This window comes from Orbicella franksi, chromosome 3 (assembly GCF_964199315.1).
Source record: "Orbicella franksi chromosome 3, jaOrbFran1.1, whole genome shotgun sequence".
NCBI classification, from domain to species: Eukaryota; Metazoa; Cnidaria; class Anthozoa; order Scleractinia; family Merulinidae; genus Orbicella; species Orbicella franksi.
In genome coordinates this window covers 20,873,196-20,888,456 of record NC_138147.1, presented here as the reverse complement: position 1 = coordinate 20,888,456, position 15,261 = coordinate 20,873,196, and the positions used below count along the sequence as shown (strand labels likewise).

At 38.6% G+C, this 15,261-nt stretch overlaps 2 protein-coding genes across 19 annotated transcripts in view; one reads left to right on the top strand and one right to left on the bottom strand.

Annotated features, from left to right (window-relative positions):
- LOC145482666 (pleckstrin homology domain-containing family M member 2-like) overlaps positions 1–14,353 on the top strand; it is a 152,297-nt gene extending 137,944 nt beyond the window's left edge. For 17 of the 18 annotated variants that reach the window (XM_081461297.1, XM_081461280.1, XM_081461292.1 and 14 more), the window contains 6 exons: positions 1,297–1,357; positions 1,492–1,593; positions 1,865–1,939; positions 2,688–2,807; positions 3,475–3,594; positions 7,206–14,353. In XM_081461297.1, the coding sequence (XP_081317423.1) occupies positions 1,297–1,357; positions 1,492–1,593; positions 1,865–1,939; positions 2,688–2,807; positions 3,475–3,594; positions 7,206–7,307 (580 nt within the window). In that variant the 3' untranslated portion in view covers positions 7,308–14,353. Of the gene's footprint in view, positions 1–1,296; positions 1,358–1,491; positions 1,594–1,864; positions 1,940–2,068; positions 2,808–3,474; positions 3,595–7,205 lie in introns of those variants that run through there. The other variant, XM_081461298.1, reaches the window with a different exon arrangement.
- LOC145482671 (endothelin-converting enzyme 1-like) overlaps positions 1–15,261 on the bottom strand; it is a 434,574-nt gene that overhangs the window by 291,081 nt on the left and 128,232 nt on the right. The gene's annotated exons all lie outside the window — the stretch shown is intronic.

Genomic DNA, 15,261 nt, shown 5'->3' with positions numbered 1-15,261 from the left:
GGCTAGAATGTCAGTCACAATACTACTGGCCGGTGTACTTGTCAGCTCTGCTCCTAGAACGCTGGCTAATTCTGCCAAATTATCTGGTGATAACTTGTTCTCCTTGCATGATATATTATTCTGAAAACAGTTTTTCAATTCATAACCAATTTAATCCTGTAATGGGCGCGAAGAGAGAACAAAAGATAAGAGAACTTCACCAGCACATTCTTCAAAGATGGCCTTCATGGTCTTGGCCGACAGTGTGTAAAACAAAACAACTGCTGCTACATTCTCTCAAAAAGGCTTCACAATGTTGGAGAGCTGCTGGGTCAGCACCCACACGCCGATGCCTGTATGGCGAGCTGAAAAGCCTAGCTTGACAAGCTCACCTGTCCTCCCTTTCACGTCTTTATTTATTTATTTATTTATTTATTTATTTACTACAGAAATACAAGTGACTATGATTAACTATATTTTAAGTATTTGAGAGGTGCTGCTAATACTGAGGAATTACCCCACATACATTTGTTATCTTGAGAAAACTTACTAGTAAACCTAGTCCTTCACTTCTGGTCTGAGACAGGGTATACAATTGAACTCTTGATAATCTGGCATGGGGTAACAAATTTTCAGATATTTCATCTGGAGGTATTTGTCTTACACCAGTCAAAGGTAAAACTTAGACGAGTGTAATCATAAGATGCCATGGTATAGTTCTTCAAAATTAATTTTACTTTGAAATCATAAAGGAGGTAATTATAACTTAAATTTATTTCAAGATAGGATGTCAATATACTGGTGCAAAATAACACACATTGATCATATGGTGGCATTTGGAAAAATACTAAGCATTGGCTTCCGACCACATTTTCATTTGAAAAAGCCATGACCCAAGGCTCAAAAAGTATTAAACGTACTTTACTGTGATTGCAAGTACTGTAACTCAAATCCAGACATGTACGCATTGTGATCTTTTTCATGCTACCTGTTTCTGAATTAGGCTGCATGCACTTCTGGCTGCTAATGTTCCTATGGGTGGATAACACCTGATTTTTGTCTTCGCATGTCCAATTTTGCCTGAGGCTACCATTACCTTTACTTTGAGAAAGCTTTATATTTGTCTTGTGCAGAAAATGCCAGTGAAATTGGTCAACCCTGGTAGGATGCGGAAAATAAAGCTGTTCAGGCCAGGGGTTTAGTAAGCTTAAGTGAGCTGTAATATGGAGATTTTCATATTGAAAATGGATTTGGGCAGTGGCTCATTTTTCTTAGTTTTTCCTCTGTTTACCATACAGTCATGTGATTTTGTTGCAGAGGATCACGATGTGGAGGTTGTCGAAGAGTAAATGATTCTGAACGCCCACATGCCTTTGAGGTACAATTTGACTTTGCTTTCTTTAGGTATATTAGTGCAACTCTTTGGAGAAGACCCTTTTACTATAGCTGAAACATCGGCATTATCACTCAAACAAAGTGCAATTGATTTTGGCTTCCACTGTTTTGTCTTAGATTGTAGCTGAGGATGGATTACCATTAATTCTTCTTGCTGCCTTTAGCGAGGATGATGCTACTGATTGGATTTTTAGACTTTGCCAGGCTGTTGCTGAAACGGTGGGGATAAAGAGCTGATCTTTTTTCTCTGTAAATTGATTCACTTGAGTGTGTTTGTCCATCTGTGCAACCACCCATTCATGCACACAAAATTAAATAAATGCAGTGTCACCGTGTGGCTATGACTCTGGGGCTAAACGACCAGATACCATTAATAATCTTTGTTAAATTGCTTCCCTTCTTTCACAATATGAATTTTTATTAATGTTTTTAAAAGTTTTTTTTTCCATGCACCTGTGCGTTTGTGACTGATGGTGTTATGTGTCCTCAGTGTGACAGTGAAGACGAAATGAGTTGCACATTGATGAATTGCGTGCCCTGTTGTCTCATCCTCACTAATGTCAAGGTATGTAATTACCTGCTGTGCCTGGAGTGACAGAACTGCCACAGATTAATAGTATCTACCTGGATATTCACTTCTACCTTTTCCTTTACAACTATAGATTTTTAATCTGTTACACTCTTTCGTTTTCAGTTGGAGTGAAATCTTTACCACATCGTATTATCTAGTGAGACTCCAGACAGTCAACCATTACAGGAAAGATCTTATGAAGACATGATTGATCATCGCAGTTATATACACAACCTAAGCAGCTGTGAAATTAAAGCCTGAAAAAATTTCAGGCCTGACCGGGATTTGAACCCTTAACCTCTGTGATACTTGTGCAGTACTCTACCAACTGAGCAATCAAGCCAGCTGGGAGCTGGTCAAGTTGTGAGTTGTGAGTTCATATATTCACTTGTATCTTCACCATGTGCCGGTATATTACGAACTGACAACTTGACCAACTCCCAGTTGGCTTGATAACTCAGTTGGTAGAGCACTGCACTGGTATTACAGAGGTCATGGGTTCAAAACCCCAATCTAGCCTGAATGTTTTTCAGGCTTTATAGTTTCACAACTGCTTAAATATAATGATCTTTTGAGATCATACCCAAATATATGATCTTTCATATATTCGCGTGTAGAACAGATTTTGTTGTATTGTAATCGGCCTTTTATTTTGATGGCTGATGTAGTCAGTCATACATTCTTCTTTTTTTTACCTCGTAACTGAGAAGTGGTTAAGTTGATATTCTCTTTTGTCCAAAAGATTGTGGCTTGTCTTACCAACCCAACCAGAGAGGAAACATTTGAGCTCCTGAGTGAATGCTCTGTGGAAAGTGTTACTAGACTGTTTCTGGACAATGATGTCAGGAACTATTGTATTTTGGTAATTTGTTCTTTAGTAATCCATAAGTCTTGTTGTGCCACATTAACTGTTTGGTAAGTGTTCTCTTCAGTCATAAGAAACATTGATCGATGTATACACACAATGCGTGTGGACATTTTGCAATTCGGGTAGTATTCAGGGCTCAGAAAAATACACGCAATGAGCGTCATCTTGCATCATCCAAAAGTGGTATAATGATCACATAAGATGTGTGTGAATGAAAAAAAAACACAAAATACGACACTACGGTGATCCACAGGCTCATATTTTGCTCGTTTTCTTGAAGTAATGTGGTAAAATGGCATAATAGTGGAATGATAATATATCTTGTAAGTAGTTTAAGTTAGGTTCCTTGTGTCTATTTAACATTGTGGTAGATTGTGTCTTCCCTCAAGATGCAGTGATTTTCATGTTAAGCATTGTGGAAATAAATGAAACGTTCTTTACTGGTTGATTCAAGCTCCTTGAGGAAACACGTTCTGAATCCTCCCAAAAGAGTTGAACTAACAATGAAACCAAGTAATATTAACTAATAATTTATGGCTCTTGTTCAAGACAAAACTTCACGCCAGGTCGAAACAATAAGGAAGAGTTAATGCTGTTTTCTTTACCATCACTCAACGATAGCCCTGTTGTACTAAATTTATATGTTGTTTTGTCCTTTCAGGGGTTTGAACGTAGTGAATTAGCAGGCACAGAATCATCTTGGTTTGTTTGGTTTAAAACGGAATATGAACTTGCAAAGTTTGAACGTGGTCTATTACAAGCTTGGCAAGAACTTTTCCAGGTTAGTATGAGTGTATACGTGAACTGACTTGTGCCTTGTTTCACTAAGTCATTATATTAATACCATAGAGAAAAATATAAGGAAATTACAGGCTGTGCAGAACTACGCATGTCGAATCGTTAGTGGCGCGAGAAAGTACGATCATGTAACTCCCCACTTAAAAAGTTTGTCTTGGTTACCCGTTAAGGACCAACTATACTACCGCCAAGCTACCATGGCTTTTAAATGCATTTCCGGACACGCCCCCAAATATCTGACGTCACAATTCATCACCCGCGAGCAAGTTACCAAGCGTACAACTAGGAGTGGCCAAAAGCTTGATATACCTTTTTTTAAAACAGCCTCAGGACAAAGAACATTTTATTACAGAACTATTGGACTTTGGAACAATTTAGACCCCTTTTTAAAATCAAGCTGTTCAGTTCAAGTTTTTAAACGTATCTTAAAGAATAAGCTTTTAGACAATTTTGTAAATACTCCCTAAACTTCATTTATTTTTAGTATTTTTCGCGACTGCAAAGTTTAGATAATGTTGTAAATGTTTTTTAAATTTGATTAATTTTGATTGTGTAGTTATTAGTAACTTAGTAATTTAAGTAATTGTTCCTGAAAAGCCCAATTGGGGAGGTAACAATAAAGTATGTATGTAAGAAATGAGGCTGTTATGATGCGTAAATGTGAAGATTTAATTATTTTAATTAAACTCTAGATAATTCTACACAATGTATCTTGTTTTACATTAGGAGATACAGCACATCAATGTCTAAAATATTTTACATCGACTTTACTTGTAGCTATAATTACAAGCCTAAAGAACATTTTTTAACTTTAACGATCTTATAAATGGGAATATTTTACTGCTGAAAAAATTTGAAAGGTATATTCACACCTGCCTCGATCAAAACCTTGAGAAACAAATCATGTGAGTCATTCAAAAGTCAGTTAAGTATGCCTGGTCTGTAATTTGTAAGTTGACCATTCTAAATAATTTAACCTTGCATGTGGTAAAAAAAAAAACCAGCAAAACAAAAATAAAAGAGTCGGGAGCCGATAGCTACCATCATTGTGCCTACATACTCAAATCTGGCAAAAAGGGTAAGAATTTTTTTTTTCACTAGATAATGGCCTTGACAAGGCAACGTAGTTCGTTTGCATTTCTATCAGTAGACCAAAAACAGTATATAAATGAAAGGCCTTTTTGGCCTGCCTTGTGTCACTTGTTTTTGAACACTGAAAAATCCACTGCTAAACCAGACAAGTGTAAAATGCAAGCGTAACATTAGATTAGAAAGTAAACAGGAGTGGTTTTGTTAGGAATACAATTCTATACGACTTGATCTGGCCCGATCTGACCCTTATTGATCTTGCCTGATGCCCTGATTTGACCCATGTTGATATATATTTAGCTCTTATTAACCGAGCAGGTGGTCTGTTTGGGAGAATCTTAAGGTCAACCGAGGTCAAGATTCTCCCATACCGACCAAGTGAGCTTGGTTAATAGGATGCTTATTATATGGCAAACAAGAAAAACTCAATTCGTTTAATGTAACTGCTTTGTACTAGCTGCCATTTTGCTTGCGAACGGCAATGAACGGAATTTAAGTTTGCCAAACTTTGCTCTTCTTCTTAACGTTTTTTTCTCATCAGGCTTTTTGACACTTTCATTAATAAATATTTTTAGAAGAAATCGTCAATATTTTTGAGTTTCAGTTTGCAACTTTTCCAAAGCAAAATGTAACCCGTCTAGATGCCGGTCTAGATGGGAAAATCTAGACCGCGGTCAAAATCGATTTCAGCCAATCAAATTCATGAATTCGGTAGTTCCCAGTCCTTGTGAGACACAGCCATATAACAAGAAGATCTGTTAGATCTTATAACCGCGCTTTTAAAATTTAACTGTTTTCTTAGCACTACAGTCGCAACGCAGTGTACATTCCAAAGCAATCCTTGATGATTCATTGATTACTGTAGACACCACACTACTTGATCAACACAAACTGTATTATTGCACCATCAGTCGTAACCGGTGTGAAATCTCCGATGACGTAATAGTCTTAATCTGGAACTTTCTTCGGGATACGTATGGGCATGAAGATACGAACACTATTAACAACAGCTTTCTTTCTTAAAAATCACGATTAAATTAAATTGTTTTTTCCCTTGAGTAAAGGGCTAGCAAAGAAGTCACACAAGTCACATAATTCAAGAATTGCGTTATCGACGGCTATCTTTAGTACGGTGGTTATTTCCCTACCAATGACGTAATCCTTGCACGTTCTGACAAGTTCTTTGCTTGGCTTGCAAACGTTTAATTTTCCTTCCGATCTATGAACTCGCTGCGATGAAACAGCCAAAGAATTTACTTCATTTGCCTAAAACCACAAGAAATACTCGCAAAATTACAAATAAATTAATGAACGTCGCTTCTGGCGAAATAAACTTGCAAAGTAAACACGATCTTATTTGTCACGTAGCGAAAGTGAAAGCTGCAACGTCAACGCATTCCATGACTGACGTAATACCTTTTTTTAGCGTGTTTATTATTCCCTTTAAATCCAACGCTTTGATAAAACGAAAAGAAAATATATTTTTTCCACAAAAAAGAAAACAATATCCGTAAAATTGTCCGTGTATTTATGTTTTAACAGCTTCTGCCGCAAAAACATCACACGTTGCGTGACTCAAAATTTGGCCGAGCGGAGGTCTGCGTCTGGTCACCGACAAAAAAAAAATAAATAAATAAACCCCGGGTAAACCTAGAACCGCGCTCGGCCCATGGCCGCGCGATTAATAAAGTGGGATATTGATCATAACATACATGATATTAGCAATTAATTTCTGCGATTTATACCTGTTTGTTTATTCGCAGAAATTACGTATTAGTTGTTAGTTTTTAATCCGGTCATTGTGATCTTTAGATCTCTCTGCCTGACTAAAACCCTTCAATTCGACGTTTTAGCCTGTCATTTGTTACCAAAATTGATTAAATCATGAGCGAGTTGTGTGAACCGTGGGCTCAGATACAAAATAAAATGCTAAAAACAGCTTGTCATAACTCACTGCGTCTCCAAGGTTTACATGCCAATCTCCATTAAAAAAAGGAATGAATAGAGTGTCTTAAATCTGTGCAGTGTATTTGCCAAAATCAATAGCACAAACTGCTCTCTATTCAAAGTTTTATGCCTGTCTTTCATAAACAAAATTGATTAACCCACGAGTTTCCAGGGCCGCCCTTCACAGGAACGCAAAGAATGGTAACACAGGAATCTTACAGTAGGAACACAAAGAATTCTTACACAGGAATGCAGCGAAAGGCCCACATATACCTACATATACACAAGGCAAAAACGGTGACATGACCTTGTTAGTTTTACAAACGATTCTGGGCAAATTTCCTTTCCACAAAGCACCTGCAAAAACTGTTATTGAATTTAAACTTATTGCCACAGGATATTTAACCCTGCTTTAAGTTATATGTTTGCGTTAGCCCACATGAGGTTACCCGACCATTGAACGTTTGCAATAGGCAAGAAACCTAGAGAAGGGGAAACCATTTTTGTAGTTGTATTGTGAATTTTAATTTAGTGATAAAATTTTTATTTTATCCATAGGTTGATCTTCAGTTTCTAGTACTTGGTGATGGATCAATGCGTGCAGTAGCAAGACAACAGGCAAAGAATATTGAGGATCTCTATAAAAGCCAAATGGCTTAGTGCAGCCAATGGCATACAATATTTGATATTTTCTAACCCATTCAACAAAATATGTTCGTGGTTTTTCTTTGGAGTCTAATCACATACTCTTAACTCATAATCAAAAATGCTGCCTACATTCTTCTAGGCCTTGTGTCATAATTATTTGACTGGATGCTTAAAAGAATATCGATTCTTCTTCCCCTCAGAGGAATAGTCATGTCATGTCATTAGCATAAAGGAAAACATCATCATCTCACATGGCAATTGATTGACATTGTCAGGGGAACAGGGTGTCACACCAGAAAAGTCACTCAATAAGTTACACCAAATGAAATTTTTTCAAAAACCTACTAACGAGAAAATTTAATCCAAAAAGACCCAAATTTACATTGCAGGATATGTGCTGCAGTCTAACCCTAACCCTAATTTACTCAAAGGGCTGATTTTATCCCACAGCGTTGACAGGACGTTTGCTGCGGTCCTAGTGACCAGCATCCGACCAACCAAAAACTATTTAAAATCAAGTAGCAGTTCTGCCATGTTCTCATCATCGGGCATGTAACGAACTTACCCCATGTACTCTCTCACACAGCTATACATAGTATACAAGTCAAGAAAGCCGCTTGTGTGTTATTCGATACAAAAGTTGAGTCTTAACTAAATGGTTGTGCCTTGGTTACCGCCCGACACGTTCATTACTTAGGTTGGTTGGTTTTCTCTTATCCCACAGCCCTAATATGAAAAATTCGTAATAAACAGGCACTCGACCACAACCAAAATGCGTGAGATTCTGTCATGTGTCATATTTTACCAGAGTGTCATGCAAAATGAAACCCCCATGCAAAATGCTCTCTTATAGGGTTGGTGCACAAGGTTGTGTGTAGGGGAGGGCAAAATAATCATGTTATCCAAGACAAAAGAGTCAAATACCAAAGTTATATTTTTTGATGAGACAATTTTTACATAACATTTCTTACCTACTTAACAGTCTCGTTGTTGATTCAGGGCATACCTTTGAAGACTTCTTTTTTTTTTCATCATCGGAGTCATCAACTTTTGGGATATTTCTTGGAAGTCTGTTCTAAGTATATGTAGTGTATACCTAACCGAAAATAAAGGTTGGAAGTCTTTGATCTATCTTTCCACCACTGCCTTCACTCATAAAATGGTGAAGAGTGTTGTATTGTGTCACACCTCATACAATCAGTCCCCTTTAGATGCTGCAAATGGATCCTTCACAGTTTCTTCTACTTAGTAATAGGAGTTTGAAAGTGGTAATCTAGGCATAGCCATTGTACTTTCTCACATTGTTGTTTAATGTCTTCCACTTTCTCGCTCAGCATCCTCTCACTGATGGTTGTCTCCTATAGCACCTCACCTTCCTCTTGAGAGTTATTTCTGTTCTCTTCCTCTTACTACACTTCTTCCTTCTCCTTCTGCTGCCCTGAACATTTTCTTTGTCACTTCTATATTCTTCCTCAAATTGAAAATATCCGGTGTACAGTCACCCATGGTTTATGAGGGTATTCTCCCTGTCTCTCGTTCCCTCTTTCCCTACAGCCTTTTACTACTGCATTGTGTTTTAAATGAGATGGATCGATTTTTAATACTGTATACAATTTTGCCAGCTTTGCGGTATCTTTTGTGCATCAAGAGGTGACTAAACACCCATGTCCCGTTCTTGCTGGCTGGGTGTAGGTCTAGGACTGTGTACCGGAATAGTTTTTCCATCGTGAAACATTGTGGGAAAGCCTTGGCTGTGTCAGGCCTTATTGATTGCACGGATTCTTGATTGCCATGATGTAATGAACGTTACGGGAGATGACATATTTGCCCATTGGAAAAATGTCGTGGCACAAGTACAACACAATGATATTTTGATGCTGAGAATGTTTGATGAATAAATCCCGTAACTCTATCTTCACCTCCCTCTGCCATTACATCGTCTAACACCAGTAGTCCCCTTTTATGGAACCACTTTAGCATTTGGGTGGTCTCAGGGATCCCCTTGTGAAATTGAGTGCCTTCATCTTGCGTGTTCTGGTACCTTTTTTGCCACGTTCCATGGCAGTAATTAACTGCGTTAGGGGGATTGATAAACAATTCTTGTAAGTGATTCAAGAGTAACAACTTTGTAAAGAAATTGTGCCACAACCAGAGGGACCCATGAACAAAACACAAGAGGCTGTCTTGAACTGAAATGCCTCTCCCATTTCAATTCTTTTTGGGATCCCTTCATTGTCTTGCTTGTCCTGGTACCCATTTGGCCGTGCTTCATAGCAGTAATGAATCACAGGAGGAGACGGTTTGCAAACAATTCTCGGCTCGACTCAGTGAAAACGTCTTGCCACAACCAGAGCGACCTGTAAACAAAATACTAGACAATGTCTTGACCTCAGAGGCTTTCCTATTTCCACTCTATAAGGAAATGTAGCACTGAAGATGGAGGGTAGTAGTTTGCCGTGACACTTGCAAGTGGTTTCCAAGTATATCTCTCATGATGTCTCCTGCTACCAGCACGAGTAAATGGCTTTTGTGAAAGTAAGAGATTCAATGTGACATAATTTCCTCTTTGCTCCCTCCTCTTGCAGTTGGGTTAAACTCGGAATATATATGATATTTTTAACATCATTTGGTTTTTCCACCAGCTACTTATCATCACCCTGCAGGGTATTTGCAACACCCTGCTCAGTTTCCACAGTCCCCTACAGAAAACGTTCTAGGAAGAAGTGCACAGCACCATAAAAGACTACAATCTGTGAGAGGCTCTGCTCTAGAAACTTTCTCTCTCTTTGCCTACAAAGCCTTCTTGGCGGATTTTTCGGACTTCGAAATACGCTGCTCATCGTCCGGGGTATCCGCTAAATCGTCAGTCACACGCTGAAACAGTCGCCCAACCGCATCCCGATCGATCGGCAAGTTTAATCAATTTCTGACGCCCAGCCAAAAGCTGCTCACCTTCCCGTAACTCCTCCTTTGCGCTAACCATTGTTCCCATGACAATGTCAATCAATCGTCACGTGCCATATACGTTTCCTTTGGCTAATGAGGTCTCGACATCACATCAAGGTTTTTAGGTCAATTCTGAGGTTCGGACTTCTGTTACAGAAATCTGCTGTGCAAAGCAAGTGCAGGTGCAAGAGATGAAAGGACCCATTGTCTTCCACACTATTCCATTTTATATCGGTGTTATCAACCACGGGAAGCCATGTTTTTATCTTACTATTCATAGCGTTATTATAAAGACAAGGAAGGGCTCGTGAAAGATAATTATCTTCAATTATGCTTTGTTATAATGTCACAATCTGGAAAAAATTAAGAACTGCCATCAAAATAAATTAAATCAATGTTTCTCAGGAAAGCAAGTTAAATGTTTCTTGGGCATAAAAGTTCAGGACAGTGATCCGATCTTATGAGACTTTTGATAGACTATAAAGCTACAGCTGAACTGGTTGCGAACACCTCTAGTAAGCGACCACTTCTCCTCGGTGACCAGTTTTCCAAAGTACCAAAAGTTTCAAAGTCAAAGCACTATATTTGGAACCTCTTGTAAGCGATCACCTCTCATAAGCGACCACGACCGCTTTTAGAGCTAAAAGTTTGAAATTTTCTTTCGTTTTTAACCTCCCGTAAGCGACCACTTGACGGATAATAGAGCGTTAATTGGATGATAAGATGTTGCAATATTATCGCATTCCTGGAATTGGATGTACCGGATTTTTTTCTCGAAATTTACTTTTCACATGAATAAAACATTTAAAACATGGGGTTATTCTCTGCAGTCACCCTATGCTAATGAGGCAAAATTTTGGCCCAATATGGTCTAAGTAAGCGACCAGGCTTGACATTTTGGGTGGTCGTTTACGGGAGGTTTGACTGTATTCGCAGTAAATGCAGAAGTCAGTGGATTTTATTCACGTCCTTCACGCTTTCACCGCCCAAAGAAAGCTTTCATTTAAAAACAAACCACTTAGTCGAAGAACCTTTGTATTCTTGTATTTTTTTAATTGTGGGTTTAGTTAGATAGGCTTTTAGACTATTACAATGTGCTGTTAACATAGTGTGTTGTGGAATTATTACCTTTCACCTTCACCAATTGGTTCCAGACAGATGCCACGTACCTCCATGGAATGGCACGATGTCCTTTGACCCACAACTGCCAGGATTCTTTTCAATTTTAGTATTTATCATTCAAATCCACAGTGGTTTATATATAACAATTGCTTCAATTATCATAGAAATAGTAAAAAGGGGTTACAGGCAAATGATGCCTTCGAGCAGACTGCGTGCAGATCACCTCTTATTAGACCATGTGTAGCCAAGCATAATATTGAAAATGTATGAGTTTGTGTGGAATTTAGAACTTAGACTTTCGTAAATAAATAATGTCAAATCAATTGCCTTCTAACTCATGTATTATATGAAAGTGCAACTTTTGAGCCAAGAGTTTCCCTGGCTCCCCCACAGTCGGGGGAAGCCGGGCGGGAAGTTAAAAAAGTCAAAGTCACGAGCAGCCATTCTCTTCGAATCAGGATTTCTGATCAGATTTTGTGGGATTATGCAATTATTGCATAATCCCATATAGTCATCGGTCCTCTTGAAGTTTTGAGGACTATATAAAACCTGATAGTTAATGAAGGTAGTAAAAACTCGAGACGTAATCGGATCGTCGCATTTACAAAGCAGTAGACAAAATGTGATTTGAAGTGTAAACTGCCTTTGCTTTCAGTCAAATCCCTTCTAAACGGCTCAAAAGACCCAGGAACACAGGTAATGAACTACATTTATTTTACATGAATGTGAATGATATGTTATTGACGATACAGTGTACGGGTCCCCTGTGCTTTGGGCGAGCAAGAATTTCATGAACGCAAATCGAATGGGTGCTTTAAAATTGCCTGCAGGCCAAAACTTAAGCTTTGTCTTTTGTTTTTAAAGCGGTGATGCAGTGAATAAAATCCCAACTGAGGTGTTGCGGTGATCTCAAACCCTTCGGTGTGCGAATGTTTGGGTTTGTCAAACTACAGTTTTAAGTGAAACAGTTATTTGCGGTGCTGTGCTTAGTTGTTTGATCTTTCTCAGACATAATTTTAGCACGCAAACTTCGTTAATCAGTGCTAATTTATGACAAGCACGTACCTAACAAAATACAGACCAAACACTGTCTAGTTTATCTTCAATATGCTTCAGCTACCAATCCGAAAGTGTTTTCATTACATAACTTGACCAGTAACTTTACCTCTACCACGATACACCCGGAGCTCAGCCTTCGAGAGACACGTGGAAACCATGAGCGAGGACAGAGAGGTTAACGGTTCATCCGCACTGAGGACAAAATCTGACTCGACAAAAATTGTTTGCCCTGCCACATCCGCACTGTCTGTTTACAGCCTGTCACGTTACTTATTCTTTGCTTTCACTCAACTCATAGGTCAACGAGCATTTGCTCCTCTTCTTTGGTCCATTTCCCGTAGATTTCCCTTTCGTTGCCGCAGCCCGTGAACTGTTGCTGATCTCCTCCGTGTCATTCTGGCTATGATTTTTGAACATCATCTTATTATTGTTACGGCATCAGTACATTCTGCAGTGTACCACCGGGCAAATTGGCCTACCGGGCAAATTGGGCATCGGCCCACTGGAACTCCAATTGTTAGGATTTAAGTTGAAATAAACAGGATAATCCATGCGCGTAGCTCGTGCAGTTGAACATGATCCTTTAATGCCCCCGCAGGGTTTTGGCCCAGAGGCCAAAACCCGAGGAGGCATCCTAGGATTCCCCGCGTGTATACATACAAGGAATTTCCAAAAAAGGTAAGAAATGTATCGGTAGCCTGCGAAGAGTTCTCGTTTTGATGAAATTAGGCGCACACGGTGGTCTCGGGTAATGTGGGGCAAGGAACGCGGGCACACAAAACGGCTGGAGTGGTGTCGGGTACATGAAATTCTTGATTTCAAGGTTCTTGCAGTCACGAGTTCGCGTTTCCCCATCTTCTAGCAGTATTTCAAGTTTCTTGTAACCACGAGTTCGCGTTTCGCCATCTTCGAGCAGCATTTCAAGGTCTCCCAACCACGAATTCGCATTTCGCCATCTTCGAGCAGCATTTCACAGTGATTTCAAGGTCAAAAAATACTCTCCAATTACAATATGCAGCAATATGGCCTGCATGACGATTTTAGCGCGATCAAATGAATTCGCTTCGAAATGGCCGAGATTCTCGTCTAGGACAAATTGAAAACGATTTCAAAGATCCTGAAGATGGATTTAGGAAGAAAAACAATTCAGAAGGTATCGTAAGAAATTCTGAAGTATACTAGAAATTCGAGGCCAGTGTTAAATTACCCTTCCGATCGCTAGTTTTACCTTTAGCATCTCTTTTATTCCGATCGCTTATTTGCATTGAGTAATCCTACGTGGCGTATAGCTCATGTGACGGCTGGGTGACTTTGCAGGGATCCAAATGTAAATGCAATTGTTTTCGTTGAGGCAAAAAAGCTTGACTCTAATTTGCATATATGGTGACTGTAACGTTACGTCTCGGAAAAAAATAGGTCCGCAATGCGTACGCGTGTTTAATGCGTTTTCAGTCAACTGGAGCCATAATCAGAGATGGAGAAAGGGTGAGCCGTTCATGGAGTAGTGGAACAAATCATAAGATTTAAGCAGGGAATGTTATTGACAGAAGAAGACTTTGTTTACCGAGGGATGTCAAACTAACTTGTACATGAAGTGTCAAGATGGTTTCCTGGAATTATTAAGCCTGTAAGTCCTGAATTACACTGAAGTTCTGATATTAAGTTTTTACCATAACTGTAAAGGAAATATAGACATGTTGAACAACAATCAATTTGCATGGAGAATTTGCTAAGTTCTTTCATTGAAATGAAACTGTAAGCACAGTAAAAAGAAACCAATAATGCTAATACGCTGTACATTTTTTATACTTCTTACAATAGCTTGTAAGGTTACATGTTAATCAATGGGTAGTGGTTTGTAGAATATCTGCTGGACAGAAGAGTGTTCCCGATAACGGAATCAGAGTCTCCAAGTGGTTGTCAGAATACAGTAGTTACACAAAGAGTTCTGTGAATTAGCTCAACTCCTCACATAAAACATATTGATGAGATGTTGATACAAAGTAAAATACTTCAATGACAAAAAATAAATAACAATGGAGAACAGAGTGTTCCATTTCCCATTGCTCAGTGTGCCTGACTTTGGTTTACTAGGTTCTTGTGCTCACATCTGACATGGCATGGTGCAGATGTCTTGCGTTGTTGTTAGTGTAAAAATTATTCAGTACCAACTTTAACTCAAAGTGTAGGAGCATGTTTCCAAAGCAACTGTCCACAACTTTTCTGTACATTAGTTACTTATTTATAGGTGCAGGCCAAAATGTTGGTATTTCGTGTGCTTTTGCATCTGTAGGCATATGTTAGCACTATTTATTTTGAATTTGCATTTTACATTATGTGTGAAACTCGGTGCTGCTTTGTTTTACTGGGTCTGTTAATAATTCACATAATTATTGAACTGCAGCAAATATAGTCCAAACAACACATGAGAGAGTACAAATATACAGCAAAATTGTATAATTAGTTATTTTTATAGCAGAAATCCTACTTGTCAAGTCTGCAAAAGTCATGCAAAACTGTCACACTCTCCCTCTTTTGCTGATAAATAGTTACCGACTACAACATTTGGATAATAAATCACTTGTTCAACGATTTCATGTGCAGTATCGAAGTGTAATTTCACTCATTGTTTGTGCATTGACCTGCTCATCAAAATACAGCACATTGACTCATAACAACATAGAGCAATACTTTGTACATTAAAATATCTATTAAGATATATGTGCTGTATTGCATTGCATGGTATGCCATAATAGCCATTTACTCTTTGAGATGCACCTGCAGGGAAACATGATGGTAGTTGTATTAATCATCTCTTGTTGATATTTGTTTCCATGAA